Raw genomic sequence first — 19,418 nt, 5'->3', positions numbered from 1 at the left:
ATTTTTTTTTTATTTTGTAATAAGACAAAATATTTTTTTTTTACAAATTAAAAAAAAACCTCTTGGAATTGGCTGTGTATAAAAATTTCACTTTTTCTATTTTGCATTGTTGATGTTTATAGCAAAGCAACAATCCTCGAAGAATATCCAAGGTAACCCACATTGATTTGACAAAGGAGCGTTGACGACGTTCAACAATTCAAACAAAATCCATAAAAGAAGAGAAAGGAGAATTGGAATTGTTTGGGGTCGTTTTGTTAGAGGAGTTTTCTAGCAATAAATGCCAGAACTTGCAACGGTGCTGGTGCTGTAGGTTGAGTGAAAACTTTTCGCTGTGCCTAGGAAGAAGGTGGTGCCGCCGCCACTAGAGAGATACGGAAACCTATGGATAAAACTTTAATTTTTGTTTAATCTGCGTCATCATCAGCCATCATAAATTGGAGAAATTAAGAAAGGCAAGGCAAAAGTACAATTAAAAACAAACCAAAGAAGTTTTCCATTTTTTTAAACAAAAACAAGCCACGCAGACTTGGCGAAGAAAGTCTGAAAAGAGTTCTACAGCTCTGCCTCTGACAACAATGACGCAAGAATCGGTAAGAAGGTCAAATGCCAGCTATTCCAATATGTATGGCAGGTATGTAAGAAATCTTGAGCCTAATTGGAATACCACAATTTCATTACATTTGCGTCTTATCCACAGAGTCAACAATAACATGGCCCATGAACGCATGAAAGTCTATTTTTGTACAGATTTGGATAAATCTGTTCTAGTGAATAATTTCGAGAAACGAGGCTGGAGTCAAGTTGGTGCCGATGATGATTGGAATTTCTATTGGGCTGGTGTCCAGACATGCCGCAATATATTCAGTGTGGATAGTGGCTATCGCATGAATGACAATCAAATGATCAATCATTTTCCCAATCATTATGAACTCTCGCGCAAGGATTTATTGGTGAAGAATATCAAACGCTATCGCAAAGATTTGGAAAGAGATGGCAATGCTTTGGCTGAAAAATCCGATGCCAATTGGTCTGGTGGTGGCAGTAGTACTCGTTATTTGTATTTGGATTTTATACCAGTGACCTTTGTCCTGCCGGCCGACTATAATATGTTCGTGGAGGAATATCGTAAAAATCCCCAGAGTACTTGGATCATGAAACCCTGTGGAAAATCTCAGGGAGCTGGTATATTCCTAATAAATAAATTGTCCAAACTCAAGAAATGGTCACGAGAGGCTAAGGGTGCCTTTCATCCGCAGATTGCCAAGGAGAGTTATGTCATTTCCCGTTATATTGATAATCCTCTATTGATTGGTGGCAAGAAATTCGATTTGCGTTTATATGTTCTGGTCACCTCATTTAGGCCGCTGAAGGCGTATCTCTTTAAGCAAGGATTTTGTCGATTTTGTACGGTGAAATATGATACCAGTATGACGGAGCTGGATAATATGTATGTCCATTTGACTAATGTCAGTGTCCAAAAGCATGGGGTAAGTGGGCGAATGTTATAAAGAATTTTCCAAATTGTTGTTCACACTGATATATAGCATTTTCACTTCAAATGAAACCTTTTGCATATCAATTGAAACCTTTTTCAAATCAAATGAAACCTTTTTGATATCAAATGAAACCCTTTTCAAATCAAATGAAACCTTTTCCAAATCAAATGAATCCTTTTTCAGATCGAATGAAACCTTTTCCATATCAAATGAATCCTTTTTCAAATCAAATGAAACCTTTTTCAAATCAAGTGAAACCTTTTTCAAATCAAATGAAACCCTTTTCAAATCAAATTAAACCTTTTTCAAATCAAATGAATCCTTTTTCAGATCAAATGCAACCTTTTCCAAATCAAATGCAACCTTTTTCAAATCAAATGAAAACATTTTCATTTTAAATGAAACTGTTTTCAAATTAAATTAATCTTTTGAAGTTTTAATGAAATTTTTACCCTGATTTTTATTCGATTTCATATTTAGATCATAAAGTGGAAGTTTTTGGTTTTTAAAATGCGGAATAGTCGATTTTTTCAAAATTAGAAAATGCGGACTTTTGGTTATGACAAACTAAAAATTTACGGCATTTTTCAAATTTGGAAATTTAATTTAAATATTTTGCGATTACTGAAAAATTGACTTTCAAATGTCGCGATTTTCGATTTTATCATTAAAAGTCGTTTAATCGGATAACGTTTATGAAAGTTCTCCAATTCAACAATGATACATGCATATAAGTCGATTATTTGAAAAATTTTAAAAGTTGACTTTTGCGATAACATTCTATTAGAAGTGTGAGTGAAATTTCTCTCAGAGAAAACATTTTTACTCACCTTCACGTACGATATGTAGGTAGGAATTCACGTTCACGCACATTCACAAAATTGAAAATCAGGCTAATGCACGCTCACGTACGATTCACGACAATTTTTGAGATTCACGAAAATTTTTCGGGATACGAAAATTCTCATGATTAGCGAAAATTGATTGTGATTTACGACAAATGTCATGACTCGCCACAATTACTCATGAGTAAAGAACATTTTCATAACTCACGACGGAACCATTAGCAAAAAGCACCTACACTCTCAAAACATGTTCCCTACAATATTCAAACGAAATTTACAAAACAAAAATGGGTCTATGTGCTTTATTATTTTAAAACATATGAAAATGCAAATAAATTTTTATTGTCACCACGGTTGCTACAGTTGATAATTCTACCAAAAATTCCAAAATACCAGAATTCTACCAAAAATACCAGATTTTTTTTGTTTGGAAGATTTGTAGAATTCTTGAATTTTGGAAAAAGTTTATATAAAAATAAAATATTGTTAAAAGTTTCTATAAAACAATTTTTGAGAAAAAATTCTATAGAAATATAATTTTGACATAATTTTCTATAGCAATAAAATGTTGACAAAATTTTCTATAGGAATAAAGTTTTGAGAAAATTTTCTATAGAAATAAAATGTTGACAAAATTTTCTAAGGAAATAAAATTTTGACAAAATTTTCTACTGAAATAAAATTTTGACAAAATTTTCTATAGAAATAAAATTTTGACAAAATTTTCTATAAAAATTAAATTGTGACAAAATTTTCTATAGAAATAAAATTTTGACAAAATTTTCTATAGAAATAAAATTATGATAAAATTTTCTATAGAAATAAAATTGTGACAAGATTTTCTAACGAAATAAAATGTTAACAAAATTTTCTATAGAAATAAAATTTTGACAAAATTTCCTATAAAAATAAAATTTTGACAACAATTTCTATAGAAATGAAATTTTGACAACAATTTCTATAGAAATAAAATTTTGACAAAATTTTCTATAGAAATAAAATAATGATAAAATTTTCTATAGAAATAAAATTGTGAGAACATTTTCTAAAAAAATAAAATGTTAACAAAATTTTCTATAAGAACAAAATTGTGACAAACTTTTCTTTAGAAAAAAATTTACAAAATTTTCTATAGAAATAAAATTTTATTCTGATTACGAAATAAAATTTTGAGAAAATTTTCTATAGAAATAAAATTTTGAGAAAATTTTCTATAGAAATAAAAATTTGAGAACATTTTCTATAGAAATAAAATTTTGACAAAATTTTCTATAGAAATAAAATTTTGACAAAATTTTCTATAGAAATAACATTTTGACAAAATTTCCTATAGAAATAAAATTCTGACAAAATATTTAACAAAATTTTCTATAGAAATAAAATTTTGACAAAATTTTCTATAGAAATAAAATTTGCACAAAATTTTCTATAGAAATAAAATTTTGACAAAATTTCCTATAGAAATAAAATTCTGACAAAATTTTCTATAGAAATAAAATTTTGACAAAATTTTCTATAGAAATAAAATTTTGACAAGATTTTCTATAGAAATAAAATTTTGACAAAATTTTCTATGGAAATAAAATTTTGACAAAATTTTCTATAGAAATAAAATTTTTACAATATTTTCTATAGAAATAAAATTTTGACAAAATTTTCTATAGAAATAAAATTTTGACAAAATTTTCTATAGAAACAAAATTTTGAAAAAATTTCCTATAGAAATAAAATTCTGACAAAATATTCAACAAAATTTTCTATAGAAATAAAATGTTGACAAAATTTTCTAAAGAAATAAAATTTTTACCAAATTTTCTAAAGAAATAAAATTTTGACAAAAGTTTCTATAGAAACAAAATTTTATATAGAAAAAAATTTAGAAAATTTTCAATAGAAATAAAATATTGACAAAATTTTCTAGAAAAAATGAAATTTTGACAAAATTTTCTATAGAAATACAATTTTATTTGTTGTTTTGATCTCAGCTTTAAAACCATTGTGTTGACTAAACTACAAGAGTAGCTTAACCAACAGAATAAAAGAATGTTTGTCAAACTTATTTGGGCAAAGCTCTATAGACTGCAAGATGGTTGGATGGACGCACGTTTCGGAATTACCACATTACTCATCAGCATCCTCTACGTGCACCAAAACTATCAACCAATTATCAGAATAAATTCAGGCAGTTCACTAAACCCAAAAGTGAACCACACTTGAACCTTCCGAAAAAGGGTTTTACATGATAGCCGGCTTATGCCAAAATAAATTCATACAAACATTTCTCTTTTCCTTTGCCACCATCAAATTTTGATAAAATATTCTATAGATACAAAATTTTGACAAAATTCTCTATAGAAATAAAATGTTGACATAATTTCTTATAGAAATAAAATTCTGACAAAATATTCAACAAAATTTTCTATAGAAATATAATTTTGACAAAATTTTCTATAGAAATAAAATTTTGACAAAATTCTCTATAGAAATAAAATGTTGACAAAAGTTTCTATAGAAATAGAATTTTGACAAATTTTTCTATAGAAATACAATTTTAACAATATTTTGAACAAAAAATGAAATGTTGAACAAATTTTCTATAGAAATAAAATTTGAACAGAATTTTCTATAGAAATAAAATTTTGACAAAATTTCCTATAGAAATAAAATTCTGACAAAATTTTCTATAGAAATAAAATTTTGACAAAATTTTCTATAGAAATAAAATTATGACAAAATTTTCTATAGAAATAAAATTTAAAAAAAAATTCTATCGAAATAAAATTATGACAAAATTTTCTATAGAAATAAAATTTAAAAAAAAATTCTATCGAAATAAAATTATGATAAAATTTTCTATAGAAATAAAATTTTGACAAAATTTTCTATAGAAATAAAATTATGACAAAATTTTCCAAATAAAATTTTGAGAACAGTTTTTATAGAAATAAAACTTTGAGAAAATTTTATATAGAAATAAAATTTTGACAAAATTTCCTATAGAAATAACATTTTGACGAAATTTTCTATAAAAATAAAATTTTAACAAAATTTTCTAAAGAAATAAAATGTTAACACAATTTTCTATAAGAACAAAGTTGTGACAGAATTTTCTGTAGAAATAAAATTTTGACAAAGCTTCCTACAGGAATAAAGTTTTGACATCTTTTTTTTATAGAAATAAAATTTTGACCCAATTTTCCAATGGAATAAAATTATGACCAAATTTTCTATAGATACAAAATTGTCTATAGAAATAACATTATAACAAAAATTTCATTAGAAATAAAATTTTGATAAAATTGTCTATATAAATATTTGTTTGGTCGATTTGTGGTAAGACACAACACATTGTTAAAGATCAAACCTTACCGGCTCCTATTTTCCTTCACTAGAGCCACCAAAATGTAAAAAAATATTAAAAATTGTGTGGAGTGAAAAAAAAAATCCCTACGTTGTGCCTCTACGTCCCTACAAGACGCTCTACATTAGAAAAAACTACGTGTAGGGAATTTCCCCTATATCTGGCCACACTGTAGTGAACCATCAAATAATGGATGCTATTGAAGTCTTGAGTATGATCAAAACGGCGAAGTTATTTGAAATCGTTATTTGATCGTGAATGTACATTTTGTTGGTAAGTCTGATCATTTTTTGTGTGCCTATATTTTACCATGAGTGTGATCGTGAATCTTATTGTGAATTTATTGCGAACGAGAATTTTGTTGAGAGCGTGAATTTTATCGTGAGCTCGATTTTGGAGAGATTTTATTCACAAACAAAATATGATTTTCATACACCTTCGCGCACCACACATGTTTGCTATTCTTATTCACGAGATTTATTTGATTTTCATTCACGACTCACGTGATTCTCGTGTGTCCGGCGCACACTTCTACTTTCGATGTCGCGATTTTGTCATTAAAAATCAATATGTCAATTTTGACCATCAAGCGCATAATTTTTGGGAATGGTGAGATCGCGCTAACGGTCGATGTCTCTTCTCTCTCTTCTCTCTCGTATTAATCGACCAGATCAAATTGCTGCCAAATACTATCGGGCAAATGTCCCAAGGACAGTATTAGAGCCCTGAGAAAATAAACATTTCGGCCGCAGACTATGAATATTCCATCAATACTCGGCACTATCGCACTGATCACGCGTCAACGAAGAATTACCTAAAAGGGTGGTTTCTCGCTTTATTTCTACCGCACAATATCCACCAAAATCTCCGTGGAGTGGAGTATGGTTGGCACTAAAAAATACCAAAATGTCGATCATTTTAAATTTTAAGGATTAGGGTTTATATAGGTATTTAAAAAAATTTAGTGATGTTAGTACATTTGATCGTATAAGTAACACTAATAATGGCACTATGGGACGTATGATGATCATGTTTATTAATTCTTCTCTATTTTTGTCATCACGTATACGATGTTGTGTCCCTTTGATGGGGTTAAAATTCTAAGACAAACTAATGATGCCCGTCCGGCCATCTGTCCAGGTTTTGATACAGCCATTATACAAATCGATCCCTTGATTTTGTTACTTGACCGTCTAGGCATCGTAGTTCATATTTGGTTTGCCTTAAATTTAAATCTAGAGAAACCTTATGTCCCCAAATAGTTGTGGCGAATATGTTGTGTATCTCTCCATGTTTTTCCCCCATATTTTTTATTTTGTTTTTGATGGGTTTTGACATGTCTCTCTCACGACTTTGAAACAGATTTTTACCAAGAACCTTGCACATAAATATAAAATAAATACAATATAAATAAATATATCCCCTTTCGAATGCATTCCTTTTTAATTTCTCACAGGGTGAATATAATTCCTTACATGGTGGTAAATGGTCAGTACAAAATTTAGCTCTCTATCTGGAGGGAACCAGAGGTAAAGAAGTTACCGATCGTTTATTTGGTGCAATTTCCTGGCTTATAGTACATTCCCTACGTGCTGTGGCTCCAGTGATGGCCAGTGATCGTCATTGTTTCGAATGCTATGGCTATGACATTATAATCGATAATAATCTTAAACCTTGGTTGGTGGAAGTTAATGCATCACCATCCTTAACATCAACAACGGTGACAGATCGAATTTTGAAATATAAATTAATAGATAATATCTTATCGGTAGTGTTACCTCCCGATGGGGTGCCAGAGTAAGTAGCAACATTTTTGGACGATATTTGTTGTCTCTTATTATTAAAAATTTTCGCTTACAGTGTTCGTTGGAATAAAATCCCCAGTGCTGATGCTTTGGGTAATTTTGAACTATTAATTGATGAAGAATTGGCTGCCCAAGAGGAAGCACAAAATAGTCAACAGAATAAAAATTCCAAATCGATGGGCAATAGATGGAAATAGTGTGCTATTAATAATTATTTTTATTTTATATATGTATTAACTGTGATGATATTGATTCTATTTTTATAAAATATGTGCAATTTAATTTAGAAGAGAGAAAAAATATTATTTTTAAATTAATGTAAATTTGTTTATATTTTTTCCCGAAGAATTTATTAAATTTTTGTTTGAATCCATATTATTTGCTGGTGGTCTAACAATCGAAAATGTAAAATTTATTTTGCAACATCGTTTTCTTTAATTTACGTTCATCTGACACAACAACGTTCTAACTTTTTAAACTCCTTAAAAAATGCGTTTCCATAATAGGCTCCGGTGCACAGTTGCCACTCAAACCAAAAATAATCTACCAAAATGTTAAGAAAATTTTACCAAAATTCTGCCGAATTAAAAAAAAAAATATGTTGAAGTATATGATTAATTTTTTTTTAACATTTTATTTCTATAACAAATGTTTGTCAAAATTTTATTTCTATAAAAATTTTGTCAAAATTTTATTTCTATAGATAGTTTTGTCAACATTTTATTTCTATAGAAAGTTTTTGTCAAAATTTTATTGCTATAGAAAATTTTGTAAAAATTTTATTTCTATAGAAATTTTTGTCAAAATTTTATTTCTATAGAAACTTTTGTCAAAATTTTATTTCTATAGATAATTTTGTCAAAATTTTATTTCTATAGAAAATATTGTTAAAATTGTATTTCTATAGAAAAATTTGTCAAAATTTTATTTCTATAGAAACTTTTGTCAACATTTTATTTCTATAGAAAATTTTGTTGAATATTTTGTCAGAATTTTATTTCCATAGTTTTTTTGTCAAAATTCTATTTCTATAGAAAATTTTGTCAAAATTTTGTATCTATAGAATATTTTATCAAAATTTGATGGTGGCAAAGGAAAAGAGAAATGTTTGTATGAATTTATTTCGGCATAAGCCGGCTATCATGTAAAACCTTTTTTTCGAAAAGTTCAAGTGTGGTTTAGGTTAGGTTAGGTGGCAGCCCGATGTATCAGGCTCACTTAGACTATTCAGTCCATTGTGATACCACATTGGTGAACTTCCCTCTTATCACTGAGTGCTGCCCGATTCCATGTTAAGCTTAATGACAAGGGACCTCCTTTCTATAGCCGAGTCCGAACGGCGTTCCACATTGCAGTGAAACCACTTAGAGAAGCTTTGAAAACCCTCAGAAATGTCACCAGCATTACTGAGGTGGGATAATCCACCGTTGAAAAACTTTTTGGTGTTCGGTCGAAGCAAGAATCGAACCCCCGACCTTGTGTATGCAAGGCGGGCATGCTAACCATTGCACCAAGGTGGCTCCCAAGTGTGGTTTACTTTTGGGTTTAGTGAACTGCCTGAATTTATTCTGATAATTGGTTGATAGTTTTGGTGCAAATAGAGGATGCTGATGAGGAATGTGGTAATTCCGAAACGTGCGTCCATCCACCCATCTTGCAGTCTATAGGGCTTTGCCCAAATAAGTTTGACAAACATTCTTTTCCTTTGTTGGTTAAGCTACTCTTGTAGTTTAGTCAACACAATGCTTTTAAAGCTGAACAACAAATAAAATTGTATTTCTATAGAAAATTTTGTCAAAATTTAATTTTTCTAGAAAATTTTGTCAATATTTTATTTCCATTGAAAATTTTCTAATTTTTTTTTTTATAAAATTTTGTCAAAATTTTGTTTCTATAGAAACTTTTGTCAAAATTTTATTTCTTTAGAAAATTTGGTCAAAATTTTATTACTTTAGAAAATTTGGTCAAAATTTTATTACTTTAGAAAATTTTGTCAACATTTTATTTCTATAGAAAATTTTGTCAACATTTTATTTCTATAGAAAATTTTGTTGAATATTTTGTCAGAATTTTATTTCTATAGGAAATTTTGTCAAAATTCTGTTTCTATAGAAAATTTTATCAAAATTTTATTTCTATAAAAAAGTTTGTCAAAATTGTATTTCTATAGAAAATTTTGTTAAAATTTTATTTCTATAGAAAATTTTGTCAAAATTTTATGTCCATGGAAAGTTTTATTTCTATAGAAAATTTTGTCAACATTTATTTCTATAGAAAATTTTGTCAAAATTTTATTTCTATAGAAAATATTGTCAAAATTTTATTTCTATAGAAAATTTTGTCAAACTTTTAGTTCTATAGAAAATTTTGATAAAATTTTATTTCTATAGAAAATTTGGCAAAAATTTTTTTCTATAGACAATTTTGTTGAATATTTTGTCAGAATTTTATTTCTATAGGAAATTTTGTCAAAATTTAATTTCTATAAAAAATTTTGCCACAATTTTATTTCTATAGACAATATTGTCAAAATTTTATTTCTATAGAAAATGTTGTCAAACTTTTAGTTCTATAGAAATTTTCGACAAAATTTTATTTCTATAGAAAATTTTTTTCTATAGAAAATTTTGTAAAAGTTTTATTTTTATTGACAATTTTGTTGAATATTTTGTCAGAATTTTATTTCTATAGGAAATTTTGTCAAAATTTTGTTTCTATAGACAATTTTGTAAAAAATTTATTTCCATAGAAAAAATTTTGTCAAAATTTTATTTATATAGAAAATTTTGTCAAAATTTTATTTTTATAGAAAATTTTGTCAACATTTTATTTCTATAGAAAATTTTGTCAAAATTTTAGTTCTATAGAAAATATTGTGAACATTTTATTTCTATAGAAAATTTTGTCAAACTTTTAGTTCTATAGAAAATTTTGACAAAATTTTATTTCCATAGAAATTTTTTTTTTTTCTATAGAAAATTTTGTCAAAATTTTATTTCTATAGACAATTTTGTTGAATATTTTGTCAGAATTTTATTTCTATAGGAAATTTTGTCAAAATTTTATTTCTATAGAATTTTTGTCAAAATTTTATTTCTATAAAAAATTTTGTCAAAATTTTAGTTCTATAGAAAATTTTGTCAAAATTTTAGTTCTATAGAAAATTTTGTCAAAATTTTAGTTCTATAGAAAATTTTGTCAAAATTTTATTTCTATAGAAAATATTGTCAAAATTTTATTTCTATAGAAAATTTTGTCAAACTTTTAGTTCTATAGAAAATTTTGACAAAATTTTATTTCTATAGAAAATTTTTTTTCTATAGAAAATTTTGTCAAAATTTTATTTCTATAGACAATTTTGTTGAATATTTTGTCAGAATTTTATTTCTATAGAAAATTTTGTCAAAATTTTATTTCCATAGAAAATTTTGTCAAAATTTTATTTCCATAGAAAATTTTGTCAAAATTTTATTTCCATAGAAAATTTTATTTATATAGACAATTTGGTCAACATTTTATTTCTACAGAAAATTTTGTCAAAATTTTATTTCCATAGAAAATTTTATTTCTATAGAAAATTGTGTCAACATTTAATTTATTTATTTATTTATACTACTTATACTATTTATTTATACTACTAAATTTATAGTAAATATAATATTAGTATTAAGATATAAAAACCATTGACAACTGAGGCCATCAGAATTTTATTTATTATAGAATATTTGCCAAAATTTTGTTTTTACATAAAATGTTGATTCTCTAGAAAATTTTATTTAAGTACCTCTTAGTTGGAGATGAACATTTTGAAAAATCTACCAAAACACCAAGAATTTTACCAATCTACCAAAAAGTAAAAAATATACCAATTTTGGTAGAAATCTACCAACTGTTATGCCATACGTTAGATATGGCAGCAGTTCGTGGTTTATTTGAACCAATTTTATCGCGGTGTAACACTATCTTGCTGGAATAACAACCGAATACATCGATTTACCGAATGGCTTCTTTTTATTCCCGTACGTAACAAATAAAATGAGAGATCAACGTTTTTTGACACTTGAAAAAGCGTTTAATGCGTTCAAAATGCAATCAGAGTGGCAAAAAAAGCTATTTTCGATTATTAATATTTGGTTCGTGCTATCTAATCCAGAAATATAAAAGGCAACCCTCGTACATATGAATTAAAGAAATGTGTCTATATTTTAATAAGCTACACTCAAAGAAAAAAAAAACGTTTGGAAAACGTGTACCGAAAACGTTTTTCTTTTGTTAGTTTTTGAATTGCTTCAAATATACACTTTTATCACTAAAAAAATCGTTTGTTATAAAATGTTTATTTTTTAATAAAAAAAGTTATTTTTGAACCAACAACACAGTCCATTTCGTTTATATCAAACACTGTTCTTTTCTGACTTTAGGTTTTTAATAAAACACATTTTACAGTTCATAGTAAAAATTTAATATAGTAGAATTTAATGTTGAACATTTTTTCGGAATCTTCCGACCATATCTGGAATATATGTAAAAAAAAATTTTGGTCGAAGCAGGGATCGAACCCATGACCCTTGGCATGCAAGTCAGACGTAGCAACCACTGCTCCACGGTGCCCAACTAAATGTATTTTTCTGTTAAATAAACTTTGTTTAATCGGCTCGTGGGCGCCGCAAGCTATGCTATATAAATATAACTTATATGGGTAATTGTCTATTGATGACAATAACGGCTACATAGCTCAGTGGATAGTGTGTTGGCTTACAAATTGCATGGTCCGTGGTTCGATTCTCCGTCCAGGCGAAAGGTAAAAAAAATTTTAAGATTTATAAAATCGTATAATTTCTTGTACATTGTTTGTATTACAGAAAAAGGTGCTAAGAACTAAAAAACTTCGTGGAAGTGAGAAAGATGTGAGGGAAAATGCAATTAGCCAGAAAAAAAATTTTTTTTGAGTTAGTCTTTATGAAATTGTTTTTACATCCTGGAAAAGAATAAACGTTTATCACAAAAAGTATATACTTTTCTTCCAAATACACTTCCTTTCAAGGAAAAGCAAATGAGAAACGAACTTTGCTTGTCTAAAATTTCGTTTGGGAGGAAAGAATTATTTTTTTTTTGCGTGTACTGAATATTTTTGTTGATGTTTTTTAATGACGACAAACTTATATTTACTTTTCAAAATTACGAGTTTTTATAAAAACAGGTTACTTCGAAATCTAAAGTCTTGCAATTGTGGTAGTTGCAGCGTTTGTTTGATTCGTTCTAGTTCGGTTTGATGTTTATGGGTTATCCTTTAGTTTGAGAGCCATTGGGAGAGCAATAATATCAAAGATTGAGTGAATTGATCCAATTAATGATGAGAAATTACTTGTAATAAAGATTAACTTGAGTTGGCGATATTTATCCAACTTTAAAGGAGGGAAAATGTTTACAACAATTTTTTTCGTCAACCTTTAAAAATAAAAACAATGGAAATATTTTATATGATTTTTTTATTTCGATTTTCAAACTTATACGGAAAATGATATTATTTCGTTTCTTTTCGATTTCTAAATGGAAATGATACACTTAAGTGTAAGTAAAGTTAATCAATATATGGGACAAATTTATGATTAATTCATACTAATTATTAAATTATACAAATGTAAAAAAATATATATATTTAAATATGACAAAACATGAATATATAGCGACATTATAGGTGGAGAAAATACGAGAACATTAAATCCAATAAAATGAAAAAAACAAAAACAAAAAATTAGGAAATTACACCAAGGGATATACAAATTAAAACAAATAATTATTTACACAAAAACAATGAAACAAAAAAAAATCGACAAATGATATTAAAACGATAAAAAAAAAATATAAAAAAAAAGAAACACATATAAAACAAAAATATATATAGATTAATAAACAATTTTAAAAATACATTTGTATATGTTTAGTAAGGAAAAAAAATTAGAGATTTATAAATTTAATATAAATTTCATTGTTATAGATATAGAAAAAAACACGCAGTAAATATTGCTGCTATAATTCCTTGTAATAAATGTTTTTTTTTCGCCATTCATATAGAAAGAAAATCTATACAAATTAGAACAGATATTATAAAACTTTATAAGCAAATAATTCTTCTTCATTTTGTATTGTAGTTTTTCCATCTATTTTATTTTTGTTTTTTTTTATTATTATAAATCATTTATTATCAATTGGACAATGGCTTAAATTTTATTTTTATTTTTCTTCATTTTCGTTCATAAACTCTAAATAATATTCGTATTTGATAGTTTTTGTAATTACTATAGACTTAAATTATGTAAATATTATTTTGTAGTATATTTTGTATACTAAACTATTTTGTTTCCCTATTAGCTAATTTGGAATGTAGCAATTGCATTCGTGTTTTTTTTTTTTGTTTATTTTGTTAGTTATTACATTTCACATTTTCTCATTTTCATTCCAACTGTTTTTCTTTTGTCCTTCTGGTTTAGTAATTTTATAATCACAGTTTTCAGTTTTCAGTTTTATTTTCATTTCGATTCATATAACTTCCCAGTAAAAAAAATGTGTCTTCTGTTTCATCCATAAATATTTTTTGTTTTTGCTAATTTCTGGTAGAATTTTTTTTTCAAATATTTCTGTGTATATATTTTTAAATTTATTATTTAATGTTTAAAATTTTTATTTAATGGTTTATTAATTTCTTTTTGTAAATCCATATATAGGATTTTTTTTGTATATTTTCTTGTTTATAACATTTTTATGGTCAAACATTTTTTATTTAATATTTATTTGCAATTTTTAGTATTTTCAAAAATTTTAACAAATGTGGGAATAATTCTTTCGTTTATTAACTACACAATTGAAAATATATTAAATATTTCTTTTCTAAGGGGTGGTTAAAAATTATATATGTTTGTTTTATTTATAAATAATATCCTGTTCCACAGTATAAAAATTATACCAAAAAATGAAGTTTAAACTAATGTTGGCATTAAACGTTTTTCTCTCTAAAAAAAATAAACCAAATTTAGTTTTAGCCAGTTTTATCTTCCATGCTTTTTCACTTTCAGAGAAATTTTTATGAAAAAATGGGTTCATTGAATTTTTGTTTGTTTTTGTTTTGTTTGTATAATATTTAAACTTATTTGAATTTCTTCTACAAAAACTGGTTAGAACGAAAATATTTTTGCTTCATTCTAAAACTACACTCATAGAAATTTATGCAAATATTGCCAAATATCGGTGCTTGCTGTTACGGGTTTGCTTTGTATGATTAAGGAAAACTAAATTTAAATTTCTTCTAAAAAATGATTAGAATAAATTTATGTAAAACTACACTCAAGAAAAGTATGTTTGCTATGTATGGAAAAATAAATTTAAATTTCTTTTAAAAAAATAATGGATTAAATTTATGTAAAACTATGTCCATAGATGATAATGACGTTACGTGTTTTTAATTCCTGATCTAGGCGAGCAACAATTCGCTTAATTTCGTGGTCTTTAAAATGTGGCCCACTTTAATATCCCAATTTCGAATATATCAGTCCGATCAGCAAATATTTTGTCTGCTGTCAGGTCTTAGTTTGGCAAAGGTTGGTGTGAAATATTTTCAATTGAAAAATTACAATAAAAAACTTTTGTAGTTTTAGTAATCAGCCATTGTTTTCCCCTTTTTCCCCGTAGCGTTTTTTAATAATTTAACAGGTTTTCCTTTTTCTCCTTTCGAAAAAACAAATTCGCAAAATTTCATGGTCTTTAAAATGTGGCATAATTTAATATCTCCATTTCGGATATATCAGCCCATACATTTTTCTAAAAGTTACCGAATACGATCAGCATATATTTCTTAGGCCTTTGAGAAAATGGCTGATTTAAATTTCTTCTAAAAAATGGTTAGAATAAATTTATGTAAAACTACACTCATAGAAAAGTATGTTTGCTATGTATGGAAAAATAAATTTAAATTTCTTTTAAAAAAATTATGGATTAAATTTATGTAAAACTATATCCATAGATAATAATGACGTTACGTGTTTTTAATTCCTGGTCTTGGCGAGCAACAATTCGCTAAATTTCATGGACTTTAAAATATGTGGGCCATATTTTAAATGGATTAAATTTATGGATTTTGATGGATAAAATTTTTGTAAAACTATGTCCATACATAATAATGACGTTACGTGTTTTTAATTCCTGATCTAGGCGAGCAAAATTTTGCTAAATTTCGTGGACTTTAAAATGTGGCCCACTTTAATATCCCAATTTCGAATATATCAGTCCGATCAGCAAATATTTTGTCTGCTGTCAGGTCTTAGTTTGACAAAAAAATAAAGGCTGGTGTAAAATATTTTCATTTGAAAAATTACAATAAAAAAGTTTTGTAGTTTTAGTAATCAGCCATTGTTTTCCCTTTTCCCCGTAGCGTTAAAAAAAAAATATCACAAAATCTCATGGTCTTTAAAATGTGGCATAATTTAATATCTCCCTTTCGGATATATCAGCCCATACATTTTTCTAAAAGTTACCGAATACGATCAGCATATAGACCTTTGAGAAAATGGCCTTTATTGGCTTCCTTTGTATTGATGACTGAATAAATAAATAAATAAATAAATGGCTGATTTGAAATATTTCGTTTTAAAAATTACAAAAAAAGTATTTCTTTTGCTTTATCTTTTCCAGCCGATATTTTTATATTTCAGCTGGCTTTTTAGCGGTGTGTATTAACAATTTTTTTTGTTTTCCAACACGAATCAAATTTCAAAAAGTAAGTATTTATAAAGATCTAATAATACATTACTACGAAATAAAATAATTCTGTTATTCTTTTCAAGACAGTAAATATGTTTTTCAGCAATTTTTTTTTGCGTTAGATCTCATGATCTAACAAAAATTATCCAGTAGACACAGACTGTAGATTTTCCATAAATTTTTTATAAGTGTTGTGTAAATATTTTTTTTTCAGATTTTTTGTGCTACTGAAATATTATTTTAAAAATTTTTATAATAATTAAATAAATAAAAAATCATATATAATTTTTATCCCCCCCCATGATGTTTTGCAAGATTAATTTTCTCTAAAATAATTATAAATTTCTTGGAAAAAATTTAAAACAAATTTTAATTGTATTTTCATCAAAGATTTTCAATATAAATAATATGTTTTCTTTTTATTTAATTAGCAGTCTCTCTTGCAATAATTTCCATACATATATAAATATTTAATTGTTTTATTTGTTAAGTTTTGTTTTTATACGTTAATTATATATATATAATTTTGCCATATAAGTAGTTTCTTTGTCTTTGTTATTATTTTACTTTTTCGAAAATTTAAGATTTTCAAAAAAATTTGCACTTGTATTTTGTAATAGAAAAATATTTAGGATTTTAGGAAAAAGCTTTAAGTTATTTTGTTTTTTTAATTTTCCTAAAGGAAGAAAAACAAATGTGAAATACTATAGAGATTATAACAATCGGTAGTTTTCTTATCTATACACTGGACATCTAAGTATAAGGAGTTAATTTCTTATACTCAAAACAAAGTTTTAAAATATAAAAAAAAATACAGATATTTTCTTCTAATATGGATGTTTTCCAAAAAAAACGAAAGTCTTCGTTTTGAATATGAGAAATTGACTGTTACTTGTTTTTTTATAATACACAAACATAATTGATATAATTTATATTTTTTTTTTTTAATGAAAATAAAACAAATCTCACCACAACATAACCAATACATATAGCGCTAGGCAAAGGAGTTTCGTTGTTTTGCTGTTTTTTCCCCAATGGCTTAAGAAAAATAATTTCAACATTCTGTGGCAAAATAGAAAATTTCAACAATATCTTCCTCATCATCATTTTCATTGTTTTTCATCGCCTCCTCCTTTTTCGTACCACCATTATCGCCTATACAACCACCATTACCACTACTTTTGGGTAATGATGTACAAGGAATTGATGTCGTTTTAACTTTAGTTTTGGTTGAAGTAGATGTTGTAATTTTCGTTTTGCTGCTTATACCACGTACAACAACGTCTTCGCCTAGACATTGGCGAAGAACGTTTGCCTATAGTCACACTTTTGATGCTGTGGCCGTTGTGTGCTGGGGACCAGCAATAGCTCCAGAATATTGTGATTGTTGATGACCCCCATTGAGAGCGTGGCTATGTTGTTGATTATGATGATGTTTCTGTACCGTTTGATATGTAGGCTGTTGTTGTTGTTGCTGTTGTTGTCCTCCAGCCATATTATTGGAAGTATTTGATGGACCCAGAGTGACATGTGTCACAAAAGGACCCCGAGACCGGGCACTACTATTCAGGGAGGCTGGTGAAAAACCATTCATGGCCGCTGTTTTCCAATGGGCCTGAGCCTGTCCACTAGGCGATGGTGAGTGATGCTGCTGTTGTTGTTGTTGTGCTGCTGCAACAGCATTTACAGTTATATGACCATTATGTTGTTTAATACTTCCCGTTCGATGTTGAAAACTTCCATTGAGTGATGTGTTATTGCCATTTGCCGATGATTGACTTAAATTATGTTGTGCTGTCTCATAATCATAGTATGGAGGATTTGAAGATCGTAAACTAGGATTTTTGCCATTGCTGTGATGATGATTGTTCATCTGGTTGTTGTGATTATTGCTATGCGAAGAATATTGTGGAATATTGATGTCCTGTGAGCGCGCACTACGTTGAGAATGATAATGTTGATGACGTCGACTGTTACATATACATAGGTAGGTATTTACAAAAAATCACAAAACATATTGAAGCGTAACATATTCCATCAAGCGCAACCCAAATTATCCAGTAATATAATATTTTATATATTTTTATACGTAGTTTTTTGTTTTTATATAAAAAGCATTGTCGTTATTCATGTAAATAAAAAGAGAGATAAATAAAAATGTTGAATTAAATGATTTTGATTAAGCGTATAAAGCAAGTTTTTTTTTACACAGAAGCAAAGCTCAGGCAAGGCATAAAAGGATGGGAAGTAGGAAACTGCATTATAATGTTTTAAAAATACAACTTAGAATGCATACTAAATATTAAAAACAAATAAAAAAAGAGACTTTCTAGTAGGATTTCTAAGTATTAAATAAGGAAAAAATCATAAAAAAAATGTTTAAGACTCCTCGTCGTTATTCAGATTAATTTCTAAGTTATTGAGAATTAAGTAAGAGAAGAATGTTTTTGAATTTTATGAAACATACTATTGAACCCACTATGGCTCATCCAAATCCCTTCGACACAGAAAATCCCTTGTACACAGAAAAAAATATCACCAACATATTTCCAGTTAAAAACAAGTAAGGAAAGTCTAAAGTCGGGCGAGCCGACTATATTATACCCTGCACCACTTCGTAGATCTAAATTTTCGATACCATATCACATCCGTCAAATGTGTTGGGTGCTGGACATATAGAGGTTTGTTCCAAATGCATACATTTAGATATCACTCGATCTGGACAGAATTTGATAGACTTCTACAAATTCTATAGACTCAAAATTTAAGTCGGCTAATGCACTAGGGTGAAACACAATGATAGTAAAAAAATATGGCAAAGATTTAAATATGAAGCAATTTTAAGGAAACTTCACAAACTTTTATTTATGATTTATCGCTCGATATATATGTACTAGAAGTAGAGGAAAATTAGAGTAATTTTTACAACTTTTCGACTAAGCAGAGGCGATTTTAAAAGGGAAATGTTCGTATTTTGACCATTTTTGTCGAAATAAGAAAAACATATATATGGGAGCTATACCTAAATCTGAACAGATTTCAATCAAATTTGGCACGCATAGCAACAATGCTTATTATACTCCCTGTGCAAAATTTCAACTAAATCGGAGTAAAAAATTGGCCTATGTGGTCATATGAGTGTAAATCGGGCGAA

At 27.3% G+C, this 19,418-nt stretch overlaps 2 protein-coding genes across 5 annotated transcripts in view; one reads left to right on the top strand and one right to left on the bottom strand.

The window, feature by feature from the left end:
* On the top strand, nucleotides 1-7,833 carry TTLL1A (Tubulin tyrosine ligase-like 1A). The gene is made up of 4 exons (XM_075303137.1): nucleotides 1-634; nucleotides 701-1,490; nucleotides 7,162-7,502; nucleotides 7,566-7,833. The coding sequence occupies exons 1-4, from the start codon at nucleotides 579-581 to the stop codon at nucleotides 7,705-7,707; spliced, it is 1,329 nt and encodes a 442-aa protein (XP_075159252.1). The 5' UTR covers nucleotides 1-578; the 3' UTR covers nucleotides 7,708-7,833.
* A 5,149-nt stretch (nucleotides 7,834-12,982) lies between these two features.
* Nucleotides 12,983-19,418, bottom strand: part of baz (par-3 family cell polarity regulator) — a 224,456-nt gene continuing 218,020 nt past the window's right edge. For all 4 annotated transcript variants that reach the window (XM_075303133.1, XM_075303136.1, XM_075303132.1 and 1 more), the window contains one exon: nucleotides 12,983-18,234. In XM_075303133.1, the coding sequence (XP_075159248.1) occupies nucleotides 17,586-18,234 (649 nt within the window). In that variant the 3' untranslated portion in view covers nucleotides 12,983-17,585. The remainder of the gene's footprint in view (nucleotides 18,235-19,418) is intronic.

Source organism: Haematobia irritans, chromosome 3 (genome assembly GCF_050003625.1).
Source record: "Haematobia irritans isolate KBUSLIRL chromosome 3, ASM5000362v1, whole genome shotgun sequence".
NCBI classification, from domain to species: domain Eukaryota; kingdom Metazoa; phylum Arthropoda; class Insecta; order Diptera; family Muscidae; genus Haematobia; species Haematobia irritans.
Note: the sequence above shows the minus strand (reverse complement) of the source record. Positions and strands in the feature narration are given on the sequence as shown.